The sequence below is a fragment of the Paroedura picta genome, chromosome 8 (genome assembly GCF_049243985.1).
Source record: "Paroedura picta isolate Pp20150507F chromosome 8, Ppicta_v3.0, whole genome shotgun sequence".
NCBI lineage: Eukaryota > Metazoa > Chordata > Lepidosauria > Squamata > Gekkonidae > Paroedura > Paroedura picta.
The window spans coordinates 69377273-69399527 of NC_135376.1; the positions used below are offsets into that span (position 1 = coordinate 69377273).

Here is a 22255-nt window from a genome sequence, read left to right on the forward strand (position 1 = left end):
TGAAAGAAAACAAACCTGAAAATTCCAAAATGGAATTGGGGACCAGGATAATCTGGTTTACCAGTATGGATACGTTTTCCCAAATCCATACCCCTTCCCCAAGTGCATATCTCTAGTTGCATGGAGACATAATAACACTTTAGAAAATGCATGTTCAAAGCAACTGTCACATTCAGCCAGACTGGTGCTCAGACAAGCAAAGAGACAGGCACAAGAAACTTCAGCCGACATCTGGAATATATTAAATTTCTTATTTATTTTAATTATATCCATCATACTTGAGTCGTAAAGCCTTCAAAGCAGTCTACAAAAATAAAATACACAGATAACTAGTAACTGTTAAATCTAACTGTTAAAAACTAGTAAACCAATACTGATAAAAACTATAAAGTTGGCAACAATAAAGTGATCTTCAAAATATCTATCCTCTCCTGCTTTGAGGAGCTTGTGGCAACCTCTCGAGTCGGGTTTTCAAAACAAGGCTGTGAAGGAGGACAGGCTGAATCATGGTGAATAGTTCAAGGTCACACAGTGATTTTATGAGAGCTCTCCATCCTTGGGTGAAATGTCTTGAGCTGGTTAAGTTCAGAAAATGAAAATGTGGTACAGACTGCTACTGCATTGATTCAAGTGGGTAGCCGTGTTGCTCTCAAGTAGCACAACAAAACTAGAGTCCAATAGCACCTTTAAGACCAACAAAGATCTATTCAAGGTGTGAGATTTCGAGTGCATGCATTTTTCCAACCTCATGTTCAATACTACCAAACTATCAGGGGTAGTCAAACTGCGGCCCGCCATATGTCCGTGGACTACAATTCCCAGGAGCCCCTGCCAGCATTCGCTGGCAGGGGCTCCTGGGAATTGTAGTCCACGGACATCTGGAGGGCCGCAATTTGACGACCCCTGTAACTAGGCAGTGACTTCTTTCACAGGAGGGTATTTTTGTAAGCTTTGCTGTCTGAACAATCTCTTGGAAACAGCCTCCTCTCAGATTGCTCCTCCATACATATGCACATTCCTAACCTGCAACATTTCTCCTTGAAGGCTATAGGGCCCCCTTGGCAATAGGTTTCCTTTGTACACTATTGCACACGTGGAATTCAAGCAACTTGGAGTTTGGAGGTATTACTGTCAATTTTTATGTTTTTTTTACTGGGCTTTTTATTGGACTTCTGTGAGTCGATCCCAGGAGTGGCGGGAAATAAATAAATAAAAATAAACAAAACTGTGACATCTTCCAGGGTCTCTATGAAACTGATGTTAATCTCCTGATGTTAATTTACTAAGTCTATTTCTGTGGACACACAACGTGTTCCCCATCTTACACTGTAAAGTTATACAGACAGGAGGACTGTACCACACGCTTTTCTTGAAACTGTGGGGTTCTCTGGAGGTTCTCTGGAGGAGGGTGCATAATGCAGTTTATGTGGTTTGTTGCGCACAGCACTTGATGTTTCTGTTCTTTTACCCTAGGAACATTCAAGTATACCTTGTAGCATGATAATATAATTGAGGGTTAGATGCAGGGATTGATTTTTAAAAAAATATTTATTCAGATTCAAATAATAGAACAAATTTTGACTGAATGGTTTCCAAGCCAAGAAAAATAATAATGGGGGGGGGGGGGGAAGCAAGACCTGGCCCTGTATAAAACTTGCTTGACTATGGAAACATTTATGTTACAGCAGTATTCATCACCTCCAGTTTCCTTGTTTGCTCTGGTAACCAAATCTTTCCAGGACTTCTTTTCTTAACAATGTATTTCCTTAGTCTTCTCATCAACCTTCTCATTGTCCAGCTTCCACTAACTGATTTTAGCAGACTCTCCCAGTCTTACATTTTTCAACTTTCTACCAATCAGATACAGAGTTCAGTGGCCTGACCAACCATAGGCCAGCCAAGCATTAACAGATCTTCTTCTCCAATTTTGTTGAAAGCAAAAGCTTTCTCCATACTTTGTGATATCTTAACTGAACTTTATAAAATAATTACCATTTTTGTGGCTTAAAAATATAATAAATCACTTTGAGTCCCTGTGTACAGGAACCGTTATAGTGTTGGTTGGTATCTGAGCAATACAATTGCAAATTAGGGTTCACAGCCCTGCACTGGCAATCCCAGGGAGATATGGGGGGGGGGGAGGCATCTGTAGAAGGTAGACTTTCAGGAGATGTGATGACTTGTCCTCCATGATGCTCTAGAAATGTCTTCATTCTTCATGGTAAAAACCATAAAGACTTCAGAGATTTCTAGAGCATCACCCAGAAGTGACAACACATTATCCAACCCTCCACCTTGAACTGATAACAATTTCAGGTGATACTCTAGGAATCTCTATGGTCACAATGGTCTTTACCACAGAGATTAGGGGAATCACTTGAGAGTCGCCGTCTATGCTCTTCCTCTCTTCCCATTTTATTCTGCTTCTCAAATAATCCAAAGTGAGTAATTTGTGCCAAGAGCAGAAGTTTGCCTGTTGTGAGCAAGAAAATGGCAAGCCAGGCTCAAACTCACACCCTGTCCTGAAGTCTACTTGGGTGACCTTGGGCCAGTCATACTCTTTCTGCTTAACTCAGTTTACAGGGCTGTTGTGAGGACAAGCTATTTATTTATCTAATTTATTTTTACAAACAGAGGTGGGAAGAATGATATATACCACCCTGAGCCTCTTGGAGGAAGAGATGGATAAAAATGTACTAAATAAATACAAAATAAACACATTATAAATATTCTAATAAACACTAAGGTATTAATTATCATTATCATAATACTGGAATGAGCAATGGATGTGCCAGAAATAATGAACACTGAAAAAGGAAAGCAGCCACCATTAAATTAACACTGTGTTAAACTCAATGGCAGCTGTCAAGCCACTGAATGGGATCGCAGACTTCTTGCAGTGACTCAAGTCATTACTTGTTCAAAAAAGGAAGAAACGAGCACAGTATTTGCTCCATTAACCCAGATGTACGCAGTCTTTTCCATATGCCACACACTGTTTTCTACAGCGAACAGCTGCTGAGTTAGTACTGCATTACATGACGGCAAACATCAAACTGGTGTAAGACTCTGCAGTGGAAAATTTAGCCTAAGAACAGCACAACAACCTCCTGAATTCTGGGCTAGCAGAAGGGTATGCAGGAGCAAGAAAGAAGCAAAGCTAATGCAGTGATCCACTAGGGCAGGGGTAGTCAACCTGTGGTCCTCCAGATGTTCATGGACTACAAATCCATGTAGTCCATGGACATCTGGAGGACCACAGGTTGACTACCCCTGAACTAAGGTACATTAAGGAGTGATCTACCAAATTGTTAAATGATGTTTTCTGGAACTGTACCACTTCAGAAAACAGATGTGGGACCACATAAATTATACAGTCCCCACTTTATTTGTTTTCTTATATTTCTATACCTATATCTAATCCTACCTTTACTGTCCCACTACACTAGACATTCCTCTTTATCATCCCATAATAGTGACACTCTAGTTAAATTTTTGCTAAGAGATAAAGACCGACTTATTTCTAACAAGGTAGTAAAATTCCTTTACATCTCCACTAGAATTAGATCGAAAAGAATGTCTGAACGATAGTAATGGATAGGTAATGGACAGGCCATCTTATCACTTGGGTTAATGGGCTGCTCTAGAACAGGAGTAGTCAAACTGCGGCCCTCCAGATGTCCATGGACTACAATTCCCAGGAGCCCCCTACCAGCATTCGCTGGCAGGGGGCTCCTGGGAATTATAGTCCATGGACATCTGGAGGGCCGCAGTTTGACTACCCCTGCTCTAGAAGATGTATTGATTCCTTGTCCCTGCAGTTAACTTCCGTGAGGTTTCTTCCCCCTTCTTCACATGTTATAACCCTTCCCCCCTACCTACAACAACATATTATTTGTTTCCAACAAGGCATTGTTTTTAACGTTGTTTTATTATCTTAATATTTTTATGTAGCAATATGTTTGTATTTTTTCACTACACATATCAATTAACTTTTATAATTGGTTGCAGGTTCTATTGATGCATTATTTATATGGGTCAATCGACCAAATAAACATACTGTACTGTACTATTTTCTATACCACCCTCCCATGACCTATTTCAGTGACAGGCTGAATCAGTAAGGCCAAAGGGTCAGTAATACCTCAAGGGGCTTACAGCAAGTACCTTGTAGTATGGGACATTCATGTTGGGTTGGGTCCTGTGGATTTATTCCACTAGCAGTAATATTTCCCTCTTGCCTCCTAGCTCCACTTTTCAGTGGGTTACTGGAAATCAAAGAAATTGTAAGCAAGAGGGAAATTCTAGGCAATTCTAGGCCAGGAAGGAGCCATTGGCCCTTTCCTCATTATGCAGCCCTGAGCAATTGCTTGGGTGATTAAATGGCCAGAGAAACAGCAACATGCAGCAAGGATTCATTCCCATCACCTCCCCAAACAAGGTGATGATAGAGAAATGCCATTCATTTCTCAGACTTGTGCTCATCCTTATCTACTACAAATAATGTCAGCAGGTTGATGCTCCAGTATGTTCTTTTATTACATTTCTTTTTTTTCTATATGTATTCTGGCTGGTGTTATTTTTCAGTTACTTTCTCTGATCCAGCAAGGGGAAGACCCTGTAGAACTGGAAAGTAGGCCTTTTCTGATTGGCTGTGCAGATTTTTAAAAGTGCTGTATTATCAGGAGCTACCTCCACAGCACAAGGATCTTCACTAAGACACATTATGCATGGGGGGAATAACGCACATTCGGGTTGGAATGGCGGCAACTAAAATCACCGATAACGCACGGTGCCGGCTGCAACCGGCTGCAGCTTCAGTGCATGCCGCCGAAAAAGCCGCGTTAGCAAAACGCAGAAGAAAGCGCAGCTTCCTGGTGACCGGGGTGCAACCAGAAGCGACACTGGGGTCGCCGCGTGCATCATCAGTTACTCTTGGTTTTGCCGCCATCGCGCCCCGTCCCGTGCATAACCGGTGTGCTTCGCGTCTTCCCCCTCCGCATTTTCCATGTGACCTGAAATTGCCATTTTGGTGGCCGTGCATAATGGGCCTGTGTGACTGAAGGTAAGCAGTTGGAACTATTCTGTGGCTGGCTCTGCCTCCTGCAGCAGCCATTTTGTGGCAGCCATTTTATAGCTGTGCCCACCACTGGGTGTAGAATTCCAAAGGAATCTGTGGGCTCAAAAGGGCTGGGGACCCCCGATCTAATAGCTATAAGATGAAAGGCTGGCTACACCTCCAACCCAGAGCTCTCCATGCTCTCCAGTGTGTGCAGGGCCATGAGAGAAGACTTATCTGCAGGAGGGGGGCACTGCTTTGTATGAGGGATCTGCTGTTGGCAAATACTGCATTGGCTGTACTTCATTGCAGTTTTCCTGTTATACTGCCTGAAATATGGAACGGAGCCAGCAGACAAGTGCCCTGTAAGCTCATTAACAGTTCCTAGAACTTGGGCAAGCAAGCAGAAATTTAAGCATACCATGAAACCTTATTTGGCACACATCCCATCTGTGTTTATCATCATCATTCCCTCTTCAGAGGGCATACCAACTTCTATAACTCACTCTACTCAGGCCTGCCACTGTCCCTGACCCGAAACATACAGTTGGTGCAGAATGGAGCTGCCAGAGTCCTCACTGGATCATCTTGGAGGGCTCATGTCCAGCCAGTGCTGCTGAGGCAGCTGCATTGGTTGCCAATCCTGTTTCAGATTAGGTTCAAGGTTCTGGTATTTACCTTTAAAGAGAGCCAGTTTGGTGTAGTGGTTAGGAGTGCGGACTTCTAATCTGGCATGCCAGGTTCGATTCTGTGCTCCCCCACATGCAACCAGCTAGGTGACCTTGGGCTCGCCACGGCACTGATAAAGCTGTTCTGACCGGGCAGTGATATCAGCGCTCTCTCAGCCTCACCCACCCCACAGGGTGTCTGTTGTGGGGAGAGGAATGGGAAGGCGACTGTAAGCCGCTTTGAGCCTCCTTCGGGTAGGGAAAAGCGGCATATAAGAACCAACTCTTCTTCTTCTTCTTCTTAAGGCTATTCGCGGTCAGGGCCCTATGTATCTGCGGGACCACTTGTCCCCCACTGGGCTCTTTGGTCTGTGGGTTTGAATCTGCTGGTGGTCCCCGGTCCACAGGAGGTGCACCTGGCCCTGACCAGGCTGCTGATGAGGGCTTCTTTTTGTCTTGACTAGGAGTTTGTCCAGTTTAGACTTGCCAAAGGATAGGCAGTGGCCTGAGAACTTCTCTTTTGCCCGGATGGTTTTGGAAGAATTATCCACCTTCCAGAGTTTCAACCAGACATTACGTCTGTTGATGATGGTGGCCACCTGCACTCTGTCCCTGAATATATAATGTTCTCTCAGGTATTGGCAAAGAATACTGCTGTGTGCCTTGTTTTGAGGTGTGCCATGTCAGAGTTGGGGCTCGTAATCAGGCCATCTGCTCAAACCACAATGGCAAAGATGGGGATGACTGCCCCTGTGTGGCTGATTTAGAGCATGCTGGGTTAATTAATACAACCACTTAGAATCATAGTTGGAAGGGACCTCATGGGTCATCTAGTTCTACCCTTTGCATCATTCTGTGTTAGTAAACTATTGCCCAAGCAACATGGCAAAGAAATCAGCCCTAAGCAGGGTTGCTTGAGGCCAGTCACAGGCTGCATACACTTCCTAACAGTAAGGTAACATTTGGATGATGCTTGCTCCCAATTTGGTGAGGGAGGGACAGACGGCGCAGTTCATGCTTTCCATCTTACTATAATTTTTACTGAATACATTCAGCATAAGTCTGGATGGCTTAGAATGACTTTGCACTGTTGCAACCTAGGCCCTGATCCTCCCAAATGTTCACGTCATATTGCAGGTGTATCTGTCACACGCCTCTTCCCCTGGTGCACTACAAAAGATAAGGTGTTTGTTAAACACCTGGATGTTTGTAATTGGCTGGAGTTTCTAACATATCCAGAAACTCTGACATTGCTGTCTGATTTGCAAGCAGGCAAATCTTGGCTAAAATATGTGTCTTCTTTAAATGCAACATTATTTCTAGTTGATGCATGTGACAAATCACCTTCTAAGCTGGTAGCAAAGGATTGCTGTCAAAGGAATAAAAACTACCTTCAGGTAACTGAAAGCCTGTCCTAGCATAAAACATGACTTTTTAAACAGAGTAAGAGCAATCCTGGTATTGTTGGGCTGGGCAATGAATATTTTCTTTCTGCAAGGAAGCCACATGTTGTGATCTTCAGTGAATAAAATAAACAAATTCATTTTAGGTGGTGGCATTGTGCCAGAACAAAAAAAAAAACCCTAACAGCTGTGAGGAGGTGGGGGAATAAGATAATAAGGATATTAGGTTGTTGACAGCAGTTTTTCAGTGTCATGTAGATAAAATAGTTGAATTTGTTTACTCAGTTAATAGTATCAGGTTGTTGCTTTATATTTATTGAAGAAAAAGTACCTCACAATAAGAATAACAAAAAAACAATCCAGCAATTAGAACAAGTATACAGCTGATTTTACAATTAAAGGAGGTAAACAAGAAGTACACAGTAAACAATCTTGCAATTTCTTTATACAAACTTAAAGATAATATGTAATGCACCTGAGAGACATAACATAAACCCTTTTTGGCTGAAGAATAAAGCCTCCTAATGACCTTTTTGGCTCTGAAAACCAACAAAGAACTTGTGTTCCTCCTATACAAATTACATCCTACTTCTCATTAAAAGAAAAAGAAAAATTTAGTCAGCTGCCTACTCCCCAGCAGAAGCTGTGGCGAAACAGGCTGAGCTCTTAGGACCTGTTGGGAGTATCCACAAAGTGGGAGTTACTGTTTGTTGCATTACATATTACATTTAAGTTTGTATAAAGAAATTGCAAGATTGTTTACTGTGTACTTCTTGTATACTTTAATTGTAAAATCAGCTGTATACTTGTTCTAATTGCTGAATTAATTGTTTTTTGTTATTCCTATTGTGGTGAGGTTCTTTTTCTTGTTGAATTTACCACAAGGGTCCCTGTTCTCTTTGTTACTCTTGTTATATTTATTGAAAGCATCAAGTCAAAAGTTAGACCATCAGAAATAGAATTGTTTAAACGAGTTTTTAAAATGTTCAAATGAATGAAGTTAACTTTATTACAAAAAACACACCAAGATAATAAAAGGGCAACTAGATTGTGCAATGAGGCTGATTCTAAAAATTGAAAAACAGTTGCGGAAAGATGCAAGGCAAACAGTTAGTTAAATTTAGTTAGCTACAGATTTGATAACTAGTCAAAGTATGATGTCATGTTTGTTTGTTTTGGTTTGTTGTCTACTGTTACCTACTAACTGCACTTAATAAAACAGAACAAAAAGGTAAACAGGATGACTGCAAATTGAAGCTAGACGACTTGAAGCTGCATAATTATTTCTAACCTCTCCTTTTCTCCAATGGGAAAACCAAGGTGGTTCACCACATCATTCTGTCCTCCTCCATTTTGTCTTCACAACCCTCCCGTTTGGTAGATTAGGCTGAGAGTGTATGACTGGTCCTAACCTCTGCTGCAAACAGAAACCACTCCCTGCTCCATGTGACCACCTTTCAGATACTTCAAAAGAGCAATCATGTCTCCTCTCAACCTACACTTTTTCAGGCTGAACATCAAAATGGGATTGCCAGCTGGCAGGGTAGGCTGTTGTTTGGCAAAGATGTCAAAAAGCCTGGCTTGCATCCCGGGGTTGTGACATAGGCTAATGTGGCACAAGGTTTGGTTTCCACAGAGAAGGGGAGGGTGAGTGTTGCTAAGAGGCTACGTTAAAGAGCTACTTAGGAACTGGCCCTTACTTACTCCATCAACAGTGTCATCCTATGTTAAGCTACTCCAGGCTGAACTCAGCAAAATCAACGGAGTAACTCTGTCGATATTTGTACTGTTAGGAAATCTATCCTCTGAAATATGAGTTCTAAAACAGACTCTTTGCTCATTCTAAATTCTGAAATCCTGCCTAATGTAATATAGCAATGTGAATGGAAAGAGGAGAAAATAACCTTGCTCTAGTATCTTTAAATTAACCAGCATTTCCTGTTTGGAATCAGCATATATTTAAAGCTTTATGTGGACAGCCCTAACCTTTAACTTTAATCCTCTCCTCCCCCACAGAAATTCCTATGATTAGTCAGCATTCTAGGGATTCAGTTTTGGATGAGCATCTTCAAGCTGTCTTTCCCTTGCTGCAGGGACTTCCATTCTTAAAACCTGCCATCTTGCAAACGGGACCATACAGGCTCATGCAGCAAAACCAGTCAGTCTTTTCATATGCTTTTTCAGTCAATTCAGTCCTCAGAAGTGAGGCTTATGGAGTTTTATTGCTAAGGGCAGGGGCATGCCCATTCAGGGGTTCTGCCAGGTGAAATACCCATCGGTACTATTTGGTTAAGGCATTTCACTGGCTAACAAAACACATAGATACTATTTTGTGTGGGTGTCCAGGTAGCCAGCATAATTTATCAGTAAATACAGCACAGCTTTATTTATTTATTTATTTACAATTTGATTTATATACTGACATTCTCAGAAATTCTGGCTCATGGTGGTTTACAACATGTATAGAACACTATACAACATGTATAATGTTTTAGAAATGCACCCTCACAGGGAACTACATGTTTGGAAAATTAGCATTGTTTCAAGCTTGTTCTTGAATGGCCACCTGCATATCCCTGTATTTGATATTTCTGAACAAGCAGTCAATCAGGGTTGCAACCATGGTCATTATGAGTTTGTGAAGCCAACCCAGCAAAAGTCTTAGGGAGTGAGTCAATGTTTTAGGCCTGGCAAAAATTCCCTTGTGCAGCCCTTGTGTAAAGCCCATTGTTCCTTTAACCATTTCTTCCTGGCCACAAGTACTGGCTAGTGACTCTAGCCAGTCACGGTAAAAATAGAACTCAACATTTGAAAACATGATTTACTGTTTCCCCCTCAAACCCTTTCCTCATGAGAGTCTTGCAAATTTGCTACAATTTTATGTAAATATTTCCTCCCTCATACTAAGGACACTGAAGTCCTGTACATTCCCAATATTTTGAAACAATCCATGGTGCTACATTGAGATTAAGAAATACTGTGAACGAGGTGATATGAAATTCTGCATAATGACCAACAGACAGGTAATTATTTCACTGATGCAGAATGTAATTTCCTAAAAGCCAATCAACAAACTGGTTTAACTGGATTACTGGGATTTAAACAGATCTGAAATCCACCAAGGCACTTATCAGGTGTGGTGAGATCTGCAGTTTAACATCTTCATCTTGAGACAGATTTAAATCTGAGTGCTACTGTCCTACAGTGCAATCCTAAATCACATCCTCAATTAATAGATTTAAAGGGTGAAACTCAGAACAACACAGCAAGTCTCAGTGAGCTCAGCCGGACCTTAATTCACTGTGAAATATTTAAGAACACAGCCTTACTGGGAAACACATTTTTTGTTTTGCTACTTCAGCCTGCAGCTTTGCATCTCTTGGTCTGCTTGGATCCAGAGGATAATGTAAAGGACTGCAATGGGTCATAATATTGTAATGGAATTTGTGAAAAGTAATTGGAAACCAACTGTTGTAATGAATGAGGCTCATCCATGTATATATTCAGAAGACGACGAGCTGGTTCTTATATACCGCTTTTCTCTACATAAAGTCTCAAAGCGGCTTACATTCACCTTCCCTTTCCCCACAACAGATACCCTGTGATGGAGGTGAGGCTGAGAGAGCTCTAAGATTACTGAAAAAGAAGAGTTGGCTCTTATATGCTGCTTTTCTCTACCCGAAGGAGTCTCAAAGCGGTTTACAATCACCTTCCCTTTCCTCTCCCCACAACAGACACCCTGTGAGATAGGTGAGGCTGAGAGAGCCCTCATATTACTGCTCAGCCAGAACAGCTTTGTCAGTGCTGTGACGAGCCCAAGATCCCCCAGCTGGCTGCATGTGGAGGAGTGGGGAATCAAACCCATCTCACCATATTAGAAGCCCACACTCCTAACCACTACAAGCTGGAACAGTTTCCCATTTTTTTTTAAAGCCAATGCACACCAGAATCTCATTTCTGGATTGCCAACAAAAATTAGCAAATATTTAACAAAAATTATAGATGAAAAGACAAACAGAAGCCTCTTTGGTATGAATTGAGACAAGAGCAATATAGCCAAACCCACCCTTTCTGACATTATTACTGGTGGCTCTGGGTTTTCCAGGCCATGGGGCTGTAGTTTGGACAACCCAGCCCAGAAAACCCACAACCACCTATTGACTCCGGCTATGAGAGCCTTTGAGACTTCATGGAACAAAATAAAATGTAAATAAAATTCCAAATGCAAACATTTTAGCTTGAGTTAAAAATTACTATATTTGATGCAGCTGCTACTAATTCCTGATGGTTTAAACCAGTCACAGCTGAATTAGAACATTTTCTTGTTGCTGTTTTTAAAAAGGGTTGTTTAGAAAACCCTGGGTAAAAAGATGAAAGATTTAATACTAGTGCATTCCTAAAACTGCTATCTTGGAGGAAAGTAAAAATCAGCCACTGACAAGTGAATTTTACATTTTTTTTGTGACAAGTTTAAAAACAAAATCATTTAGGGAGTCCAGAGGTTATATTCAGATTGTTTATTGTCAGGAGCATGACAAAACACTCTGCCACACTATGTCAACATGCACCCAATTCCACATCAACTGCTCAGAACAGCACTTGCAAAAATTACAGTCATCTTAGTTATAATTTATGGTTTGTTACATAAATGTTTGTTAACGAGCACAAAAACTAAATTACAGTGTAGTCTAGGTAGTTGGTTATTGCTTGTTGACACTGCAGCTTTGGATCTGCTAGGGAGAATCCACCTGAGTTATCAAACTGCATTGTATTCTCAAACTATAAAATGCTGGAGAACACTGAAAAAGAAATGTAATAATTGCTTGTGGGTGAATGATGGTTTATGGAAAAGAAGTGGGCTGAGCCTAAATTTTTGAATAAGTGTAAATATATACAAGGATTTAGGGAGCATGAAAAGAGTATCCCGCACACACCAAGAATCTTTTCAACATATCAAATTCAATACTACCTCTGAATACCCCACCCCTTTAAGCTCTGCAGCCATGTAGGTACAATATACATTGTTTTGGATCAAATGGAGGACTTCCACCCAACCCCACCCACTGCAACCCAAAATGTCCTTGAAATGCTGTTCCTGGGCTGCAGAAGGAGTGAGGGAGGCAAGAAAATTGCACTCTGTTGGCAGAAAATCTTCTGCCCCTGGCAATGTTCCATTGGACCCAGGCCAGAAGATGCAAAGGAATGCTGCCAAAACCAGAAATCTGCAACACATAAGCTTAAATAAGCATAAATACTCCTCTGGAGTCCAGTTCAGAATCTTTTATCAACTTTGATATTTGTTGTACCAGTGATCTATTACAAAATATAACCTTTTGTCCATGTCCATAACCCTAGCATCATTTCTTAGTTTTGGGGCATGAAGATATGCATTTCAGTAGTTCTGAAATCAGCCAGAATTGTGTAGATGGTGGAACTGAATTCCATGAAGCCAACCAATCTACCAGAAGTTTCATGTTTGAAATGTACATATGTACTATATTGTGGTACAATGGGAAGGATTTAAATTATTGTGCAGGTTATAATATAAATCCAATTTAAAATATTTTGTTAGTTTAAGAATTCTCCTCTGTTTTAAAATTTACCTTCACAAAAGTCAGTGATATTGACTCACCACTAAGCACATTTAAACTATCTCAAAATACAGCTTTGTACTGTGCATTCCAATTTTCTCTTTAAAAACAAGTATACAAATAATTTAATTAAAAGGGAGGGGAACAAAACACAAAAATGTAGTGGTGGCAAAGAAAAATCTAAATCCTATTAGGCATTTATAGGGAAATGTAGTAAGAATAAATTAAATAACTCGAGGAATGAAGAAATGCTAATAATTATTGCTAATAATATAAATGCTCAGTGGAACACTCTTCAAAACTTTCACCTCACTTCAGTAATTTCACCTCCAATATGTCTGCCTATGCAATTTCCTACTTTTCAGGAAGAGACACTAGGACCTTCTTACTGCACAGGTTTTTTTTAGGATACAGCCTACATTTCGTTTTGCCCACACTACTACTGTGAGTATTCAAATGTAAGAAGCCCAACCCCTCCATTTTTTAAAATTCAGCTGCCCCCAGAGAAAGACACAGCATCACAGAGAGTTGAGGGGAAATAGGGATGGCTATTGGGTATAAAAGCACTTATAAGGATTTGGGAGGGAAACGTGTGGCTCCTACAGGGATCACAAGTGGATTTGTGCCATTACTACACCAAGGAGAGAGCTGTTTGTAGGGACCAATTATTTTAATAATGAAATAATGGATTTGCCAAACAAGCATTCCCTGGATACTTAATGGAAAAAAGTTCCTGGCCACTGTCTTCTAGACCCCAAAGGTCTCGGATGGTCTTTGGATCAAGTATGGAATCCCACAGTGGATGTCATCCTGAACCCAAACCTTCTGGAATCCATGCATGCTCAACAATACTGGCATTGTCAAATTCCACTGGAGACCCTGCCCTAACTCCCATCTTGTGACAAAGCAGAGCCAAGTTAAACAAATTACTGCACACCATGTGGCAAAAGTCACCAGACTGTTCAACATACAACCAGATCAATTTTCAGCATGTGATAAAGTGAGTTAAGAAAAAGCTACCATCTTCATTACATGTTGGGGGAAAAGGGGAAGCCATATTGTCGTTTGATAAAACAGAGGAACTCTTTACTAAGTATCCAGCTTTAATGCACACTGAACTTGGGAGGCATTAAGGACTGAACGTCAGAACACAAACATAACCTGGGAGATTATACCTTAGTTCTCTCCGTAAACTCATTGCTCTTCCCACATGTAGTGGGGTGGGTTTTGTCATTTTTAACTCAGTGAAATACAACAACAGTACAACACAGATACCTTAATAAGATATACAGAAGAGAGGTTAAATCAGTGGCCCAATGTTAATAGTTTATTTCCTAGTTTATTAATGTAAACAACATAACATTATATATATTTTTCCAGGTAGATGCAACACACAATTTTAATTCTGACAATCAACAAGACAATCAACATCAGATGGCATCAGTCATAACAAACTACATGGAGGGTGGGATGACCAAAGCATCCAGATGGTAAACCTGAGCCACCAATGCTCTGAGTAAGATTAGCACTGTATGGATCAGATTTCTCAATTAAAAGGCACCATTTCCATTTGAAAAGCAACAAAATTTGTTGGGGTTTTCATTTCTACAGTGCAAACCTAAGCAGAGTTACATCCTTGTAAGTCCACCAAAGTCAATGAACTTAGATAGACGTAACCTAGCTTGGGATTTCACTGGCAGTGTCTGAACTCGTCCTTTTTAAATATTCAGTACTTTGAATCAGTCTAATGCAGATAAGAAAGCAAAATGAAGCAAACACCTGGTCTCTCCCCCCAATGTGCTTTTAGTAGCAGAAGCCCACTAAAATCAATAGGCTGAAGACTAAATCGATTAAACCAAAGTAGAATCCTCCCATATTTTCTGCCTTTTTATTATTATACATATACACTTCTCCCCTTTGTGCTGTATCAGTAGGTGCAAGTTTATTGCATTTTACCCTGAATGGAGTAATCCACTGTGCTATTACTGCATGTCGAACACCTGAAAATGTTGAATAAAACTGATACGAGATTAATATGTGAAGGACAAACATTCAGGCAGTGTTTAAAATGCTGCATGCAAGCACATAGAATTCTGCCCTGGCAATGCGCAATTTGATGCTTAACTGTTGAAATGGTTGAGTAAACATTACGTTTGACCTAGCCACGATGCTGGGAAGACAAAAGCCCTCTCCCTGGGGGACTCTGCACTCTCATGATGTGTCATGTGGCTGCTTTGCACAGATAACAGCCCAGTGTGAATGAGATAACATACAAGTGCAAAGACTCTCAAGAGCATGTTTCTGCATCACAGCATTACATTTAAAACCAGCCTTTGTTTAAAAGTGCAGCATTAAATTGTGGTGCGCTTTTTAGGAGGAAGGGCGGGTTGCCACTTAAAAATCTAATCTTTGAGGCAGAATTCTGAAATTCTTCATCTAGCACTTTAAATACTAGTAGGTGCAGGCTACTAGACAGCTGCTACCACTGATGACGCCAGCTATGTGATCCTGTCTTGGGACCCCGGACCTTCAAATGGTGCATTAGGGAGATCCAAATGTATTTTGTTTGGCCATCCCCCCCCCCCCCCCACACACAGACCAAGGATGAAACCCAACACACACTTACTTGAGATTATGTCCCATTGAATTCGGGTTATTTTTCAGCAGATATGTGTAGGGAACTGGGATGCACGAATAAATTTCATTTGCCCAAATGTGGAATGTCTTTTAGCCTTTTGTACAGTCATGCCCTAAACAAATTTGATGGCCCATCTCAAACAGTACATGGATAACTGGAAGAATGGGAAGTGTCAAAGTTATTTCATTTATGCAGATGAAAGGAAACAGTTTCAGAGCAACCCTGAGAAAATGAAAGGTTTACAAACTGTCACACTAGTACTCTTGATACAAAAAAGATGGCTACTCAAGTGTTTCCAGCATTTTACTAGTCTGAATATAAAATGTCTTCAGAGGTGTATAAAGATTAAAACCATCTCAACATACCTAAACAAACTCTTCTTTTGCCAATAACTTTGCTGCCAAATTCTGGTTTCTACTGATCTATACACATACTAGATGTTTCACTGACAATCGTTTTTTAGAAGGTATCATTCAATTCCCTTCCTGCAGAAAAGTCAACATGTTCCTTTTAACAATGTTTTCTTCTTCCACACCAAATAAAATATCTACTCAAAGGCTTAATCTTTAATGACCTTTCGCAAGGAAAGCATTTTACGTAACACCAGTTTGTTCAGAAAGCTTCTTCATATTCCATTATGCAAAACAAAATCTTTTAAAAGGACACGCTAGTGTAAAATATACCATACCTACAAGGACCTGTGAATGTACCACTTGGATTTTGATTTCCAAGAGTGGCTCTATAATAAAAACGACATGGGTCTACAGCCTATCTGCCTAACTGCTGTATCCCTATCACAGCATCAATGCTGGATGAACCTAGAAGGAATCAGGGACCCTGCATAACAGACAAGATGGTTTTGTCCTCGAAAGACGCTTGTTCATTTCAAAACCCACTGAAGTCACACAAGCACTGATCCACTTCCAGTTCTTCGCCCGAGAGTCTTCACAGTTTTGCAGCCATGAAATTGATGTGTGGCTTCACCAGGGGAAAGAGCGGCAGGCTGCGCTTGAACTCTGTCACATTTTGAATCACGTCGGGCTGCAAATAAGCATATTGGAAAAGAAGGAATGAAAAAGACACTGAGAATCTGGTAACCCACACGAATATTTGCACGCTGTAGTAAAGTCAGTTAAATTACATAGAAAGGCAAATCGATACAACCAGAATAAGGAAGCCTCTATCTGATCTACGTACTCCCAATAGAATAACACTGAAATTATATGTCAAAATTTTAACTGCAGGAGAATTTTTTGCTTTTTTAAGGTACAATGCGCTACCCTCTGCTGTCCTTGAGGCTAACTTCACTAGATCCATTCAAAAAACCTGAATCTCTAGAGCAGGGGTAGTCAAACTGCGGCCCTCCAGATGTCCATGGACTACAATTCCCATGAACCCCTGCCAGCGAATGCTGGCAGGGGCTCATGGGAATTGTAGTCCACTGACATCTAGAAGGCCGCAGTTTGACTACCCCTGCCCTAGACCATGTTTTCTTTAACTGCAGTCTCTACCATAATATCAGGGAAGTTATTATTAAGACTATCCTTGCTTCTTATCGTGGTGGAAGTAGAAGGACCCTTCTTTCAATCATGTTAAAGGTAAAAAGGTAAAGATATCCTCTGTGCAAGCACCAGGTCATGTCTAACCCTTGGGGTGATGCCCTCTAGCATTTTCATGGCAGACTCAATATAGGGTGACCTTGCCAGTGCCTTCCCCAGTCATTACCGTTTACCCCCCAGCAAGCTGGGTACTCATTTTACCGACCTTGGAAGGATGGAAGGCTGAGTCAACCTTGAGCCGGCTGCTGGGATTGAACTCCCAGCCTCATGGGCAGAGCTTTCAGACTGCATGACTGCTGCCTTACCACTCTGCGCCACAAGAGGCCACAATCATGTTAGCTGATAAAAATCAGAAGCGGACATGGAAGATCACCAAGTATGGCTGGCCGGCCTATTGAATTAGAAAAGAGTTTAGAGAACACAGTTAGGGTCACACCTAATTTAATGAACAAGCTGAAAATGGACAGATTCCTAAATCTGGGTTGTGAAACAGATACCAAAATATTAGGGATTAAGACCTTCCTTTGAAGACTGAGGTGATTGTTGTGGAGGAGGCTGATGATCTAGAGGGGGCTGGTCTTCCAAACTCGAGAGCCAGCATTATGTAGTGGTTAAGAACATCAGCCTCTAATCTGGAGAACTGGGTTTGATTTCCCACTCCTCCTCCACATGCAGCCAGCTGGGTGACCGTGGGCTAGTCACCACCTTAAGAGCCACTTTTGGTGTAGTGGTTAAGAGCAGCAGCCTCTAATCTGGAAAGTCAGGTTTAATTCCCTCCATATGCAGCCTGCTGGGTGATCTTGGGCCAGTCATGGCCCTCTTAGCTTCACCTATCTCACAGAGTGTTTGTTGTGGGAAAAAGAAAGGTAGGCAATTATAAACTGCTTTGGGGTAGTAAAAAGCGGGTACAAAAGCCCAGCTCTTCTTCTCCGGGCAGAAAAAGATCATTCCCAATACCATGCTACCCAAAGTTCATGTAGCAGGAGATGCTGGGATTGTGCCCAGAATCCTGCATATGCATCATATGTACTCTCTAACATAATGGCCACATCACTCATCCACATAGAAAATGTGCATGTTTGGGACAACACACAGGCATCTGCATACTGGCAAACTAAGAGGGCTGGTTCAGATATTGTAGTATCAGCCAAAACACAACACCTGAAGAAGTCCAGGCCAATTTGTTTTCTTGCAGTGCTCTGCATGGCTATGGGGGCTGGGGAATACAGCACAGGACGCAAACATATTTCTGTCATGAAGCAGCACCACTCATGGGGCTGTGGTCCACAGGGGACATAGGCTTGCTTTATACAGAGCAATTCCTTCAGCATCTGAGATGGACCTTACAGTTTCGTTGATCTGTGTGTAAATAAAAAGGCCAACTAAGCAATATCAAAATATTCTTGAAAGAAAAGAGAAATCACTATCAATTTTTGTGTGTAGCCTACCCTTCCAAAATGGTCAGCATACAAGTTTATAAAATTTAAAATGGTTACAATAGACAAAATGACTCCCTCTAAAATTTCCAGATCAAGGAGTTCTCTAGCAGGGAGCCAATCTTCTGACTTCTCCTCCTCTTTCTAGCAGTGAGGCCTGCTGGTTAGTTGGATATTATTGTTGGCCTAACCCTAAGCCCGGTGGAACTGATCAGAGCCCTAATCTCCTCCAGGAGCTAGTTCCCCCAGGATGGGCAAAGCCAATTTCACCTCTCTCAGGCTAGGGGACCCTGAGCAGATCTTGATCCATAAGGCTCTTGGGGGATTATGGGGAAGAGGCGGTCCTGCAAGTACGCTGGTCCCAGACAGTCTAGGGCTTCAAAAGTTAACTCCAGCAGCTTGATCTTGATTGGGCTTATTTATTATTTGGCTTATATACCGCTCCTTCCCATAAGTGGGCTTGGGGCAGTTTACAGCAATGGATTAAAACAATTTATAAAACAATTAAAACATCATAAAAAAACTAAAATTAACACACACCCTGCAGCTATCAATAGACTTGGCTGTAAGCAAGATAAAATATACATACCAAGAACAGAAAGGCAGGGAAGGGAACCTGAGATGCAATTTGCAGGCCTGTTGCTCACTTTAGAATTGTCTCACAGGCAACTGTGATACTACGTGGAAATTATACTGGAAGGTGTCATAGGCACTCTCTGTTCTTTCATAAATGGCTATGAAAGGTCAAAAAGTCTTTGTTTACCTGTGGCAGTGGTGGTGCTGGTGCCAGTTTGACATCATTTTGGCTTGGGAATTCTCCCACAACTGGGCCTGTTAAATTTAAAACAAGTAAACATTTGTTTAAAAAAAATCTCACTGTGCATATAAAATTCTAAAAAGACCATTCCAAGAATTCAGATACACAACGAAAATACCAAGGTTTTTTTTTTTTTTGCATGAAATAGAAATCTTCAAGCTCCCAAACTTCTCCACTTATTTTCTCGTTCCTATCCAAGTGCAAATACTTCTACCCATCCACCAGAGGTCATAAAAATCCTTCTAGAGCTGAAATTTGCAAGAAAATATCTGCAGTGCTAACTGTTTTGCCATCATTATTTGGACAATTCTTATAAAAGAAACTAGCAAGTAAGCCCATGCAATGGTTGCTAGGACCCAGGGGACACCGGCAGGCGCAGATCTCACAGCAGGAGCCACAGGAGGTAATCAGGGCTCCTTCAAGCAAGGGTCCTTTGCAGTTTGTCTCTGTCTCTCTTTTCCCCTCGCAGCAAGAGCCATAGTAGGTAATTAGGGGTCGTTTGTGGTTTGGCAGGGCTCTCTGTCTCTGTGTCTCTCTCAGGCATCTGAGAGCAAAGTGGCTAGCCTCCAGGGAACGAGGGCGGGAGCTGGAGAGGGAGGGCCAATCAGGGTGTGGCCGCACTCTGATTGGCCCTATTCCATCTCGGACAGCCAGGACACTCTCCACCCCCAAGGCTGTTTCACAAATATTAAGAGGAACAATGGATAAGGATAAATGCACTCAATACTTACAAGAGTCCATTTCCCTTGCTAGTACATGTACTGACACTTTATGTCTTCTTGGGGCATCTACAGCCAACATCCTCTACGGGGGGAAAACACACCAGTTATTCCAGCAATGGAACATTTTACTGTGTACATCAAAGAACGAAAAAACTGGCCATCCCTGACTGACATGAATATCTACTTAGCAGAGCAGAATATCCATATATGCCACTAGGAGTAAGTAGCCTATGTCCTCCGCAGACATTGTTACACAGAAATCATTTCAAATAATCTATAAATGAGCCTGCTTTGATAGACTGATTCTCAAATACAGGAATTCACCTGCTGTTTCACCCTCTTCCCTGACTTTTGGTAACGGTGATCTATCAATGCTTTGGTACATCAATGAGCTCCATGCCCCTGTTTGAACCCCACTGCTATTTAATGGATGTAGCCAAGCAGAGAAGACTGCATGTTCTCCCCAAAGCCCGTTTTAGGGCAAAGAGAGAAATGAAACTGCAATGCAGGAAGTTAAAAAAATGTCATATGACAAACTGAAATTACAATGGAAATTTGACTTGAAATAACAGAAAAACGGCAATATTTAAGATAGTATTCGATGTACTGCAACAGTAAATACATTAAAGTAATTCTTGCATCTCATTACAGGCTTCATTAACTGAGTCAGCAGGTAGGGAATCAGAGCCACTGGAATCAGATAGTTATGAATATAAATGTGTTGTGGTTAAAACCAACATTTTCTGGATCTGCTGTAATGAGAGGTCTACCAAAACTAATGCAATACACTATCAGGTTCTATTTGTACTGCCCCGAAAGCAATGAACTTTCCTAAAGTACCTTAGAGCAGTTCTTGCTAAATTGTCTTCAAAGGTAACATGAAAGTTAATTACAAGTTCCTAGTGCAGCTATTTTTAGACACATTCCAGTACCACATTCTTAATTTTTCCCCTTTGATACTACAAAAAAGGCAATTGCCCTTCTAACAGTGCACATTTGACAATTAGTCAATGGAGCCAATTAGCTCCAGGTGATCTATAAAAAAAAAGACAATGAATATTTGATTCTCGGGATCAGGAGATAAATGAATTGTTATCCTAAAGTAATGTATAAAACGAAGCCATTGTTTATATAGCTCTAGTTCTGTATTTTCAGAGGGGGAATGCTAGAGCAAGATGGATAAACCAACAAGAATCAACTACTTTCGACAAAATGTACTGATCACATTAGAAAAAGAATTTTCTTCATGTATGTCCTAAAAAATGAGGCAAGAGCCACTTTGCATAAATATCAACAATAGTAGTTAGAACACCATTGAGTATAATGAATTTGTGCAAACAGAAGGCAAAGCAATACAACATTCAAATCTGCATAAAGCTACAAACAATTTTTTAGGAAAAAGGAGGAAGCCACAATATGTGTCCCAAAATCTAGATTGTTAATATTTATACACAGCAGCTCTTGCCTCATTTTTTTCTGTTCTATATACTGTGTATCCCCTTGTTTGTATTCCTTTTGTATAAGAGCTAAAACATGTGTCTCTGATTGAAACTGTAGAATTTGGCATGCAGAAGGCCCCCAGCTCAATCCCTCGCATCTCCAGTTGAAAGGAGCCTGAGATACTAGCCAGCTTTTGCCCATCGGAGTAGATAATGCTGACCCTGATGGACCAATGCAGGATAAGGCAGCTTCATGAATATGAGCAATTTGCCTAAAATTCCATTTCATTTTGTTGAATTCACCTTTTAAATAATGCTGTTTGCTATACTTAGGCAACTCTGTGTTCCCAGCAGATTATGAGCTTAATTTTTTTTCAAGGAATTTGGCTTTTATTTCTGTGAACAATAGCTGTTCCTCATTCCAAGCAGCACAGGCCATCTGGCTGAATATGGCCTGCTGCAACATCAATACTGGCCAAATACCTTTATTATGTGAAATGCAAGAGCCATGTATTATTCAGTATAAAGTTCCCAAAAGCCTACTATAAGATTGCCTTCTGCCCTGGTGAATGTCATTAGAAAATACATGAAATGACTAAAAAGACCTCTGGAGTGGTGTTTCTACCCAAGCAGAGTTAAGGACTCTAATGTGGAGGACCAGGTTTGATTCCCCGCTCCTCCCCCACATGCAGCCAGCTGGGTGACCTTGGGCTTGCCACAGCACTGAGAAAACTACTCTGACCGAGCAGGAATCTCAGGGCTCTCTCAGCCTCACCCACCCCACAGGATGTTTGTTGTGGGGAAAGGAAGGGAAAGGTGTTTGTAAGTCACTTTGGGATCCTTTGGGTAGTGAAAAGTAGGGTATGGGAAAAAAAATTATTTATCTTTAGTGTGTCTGTTAATAATGAAATTGACCATAAAGT

General features: G+C 41.2%; 1 protein-coding gene across 7 annotated transcripts in view; it reads right to left on the minus strand.

Moving 5' to 3' along the window:
• Positions 1–11632: 11632 nt before the first annotated feature.
• IDE (insulin degrading enzyme) overlaps positions 11633–22255 on the minus strand; it is a 78891-nt gene continuing 68268 nt past the window's right edge. For all 7 annotated transcript variants that reach the window (XM_077350256.1, XM_077350255.1, XM_077350260.1 and 4 more), the window contains exons 23-25: positions 19903–19975; positions 19118–19185; positions 11633–16400 (exon numbers count right to left, since the gene is read on the minus strand). In XM_077350256.1, coding sequence (XP_077206371.1) covers positions 16305–16400; positions 19118–19185; positions 19903–19975 — 237 coding nt within the window. In that variant the 3' untranslated portion in view covers positions 11633–16304. The remainder of the gene's footprint in view (positions 16401–19117; positions 19186–19902; positions 19976–22255) is intronic.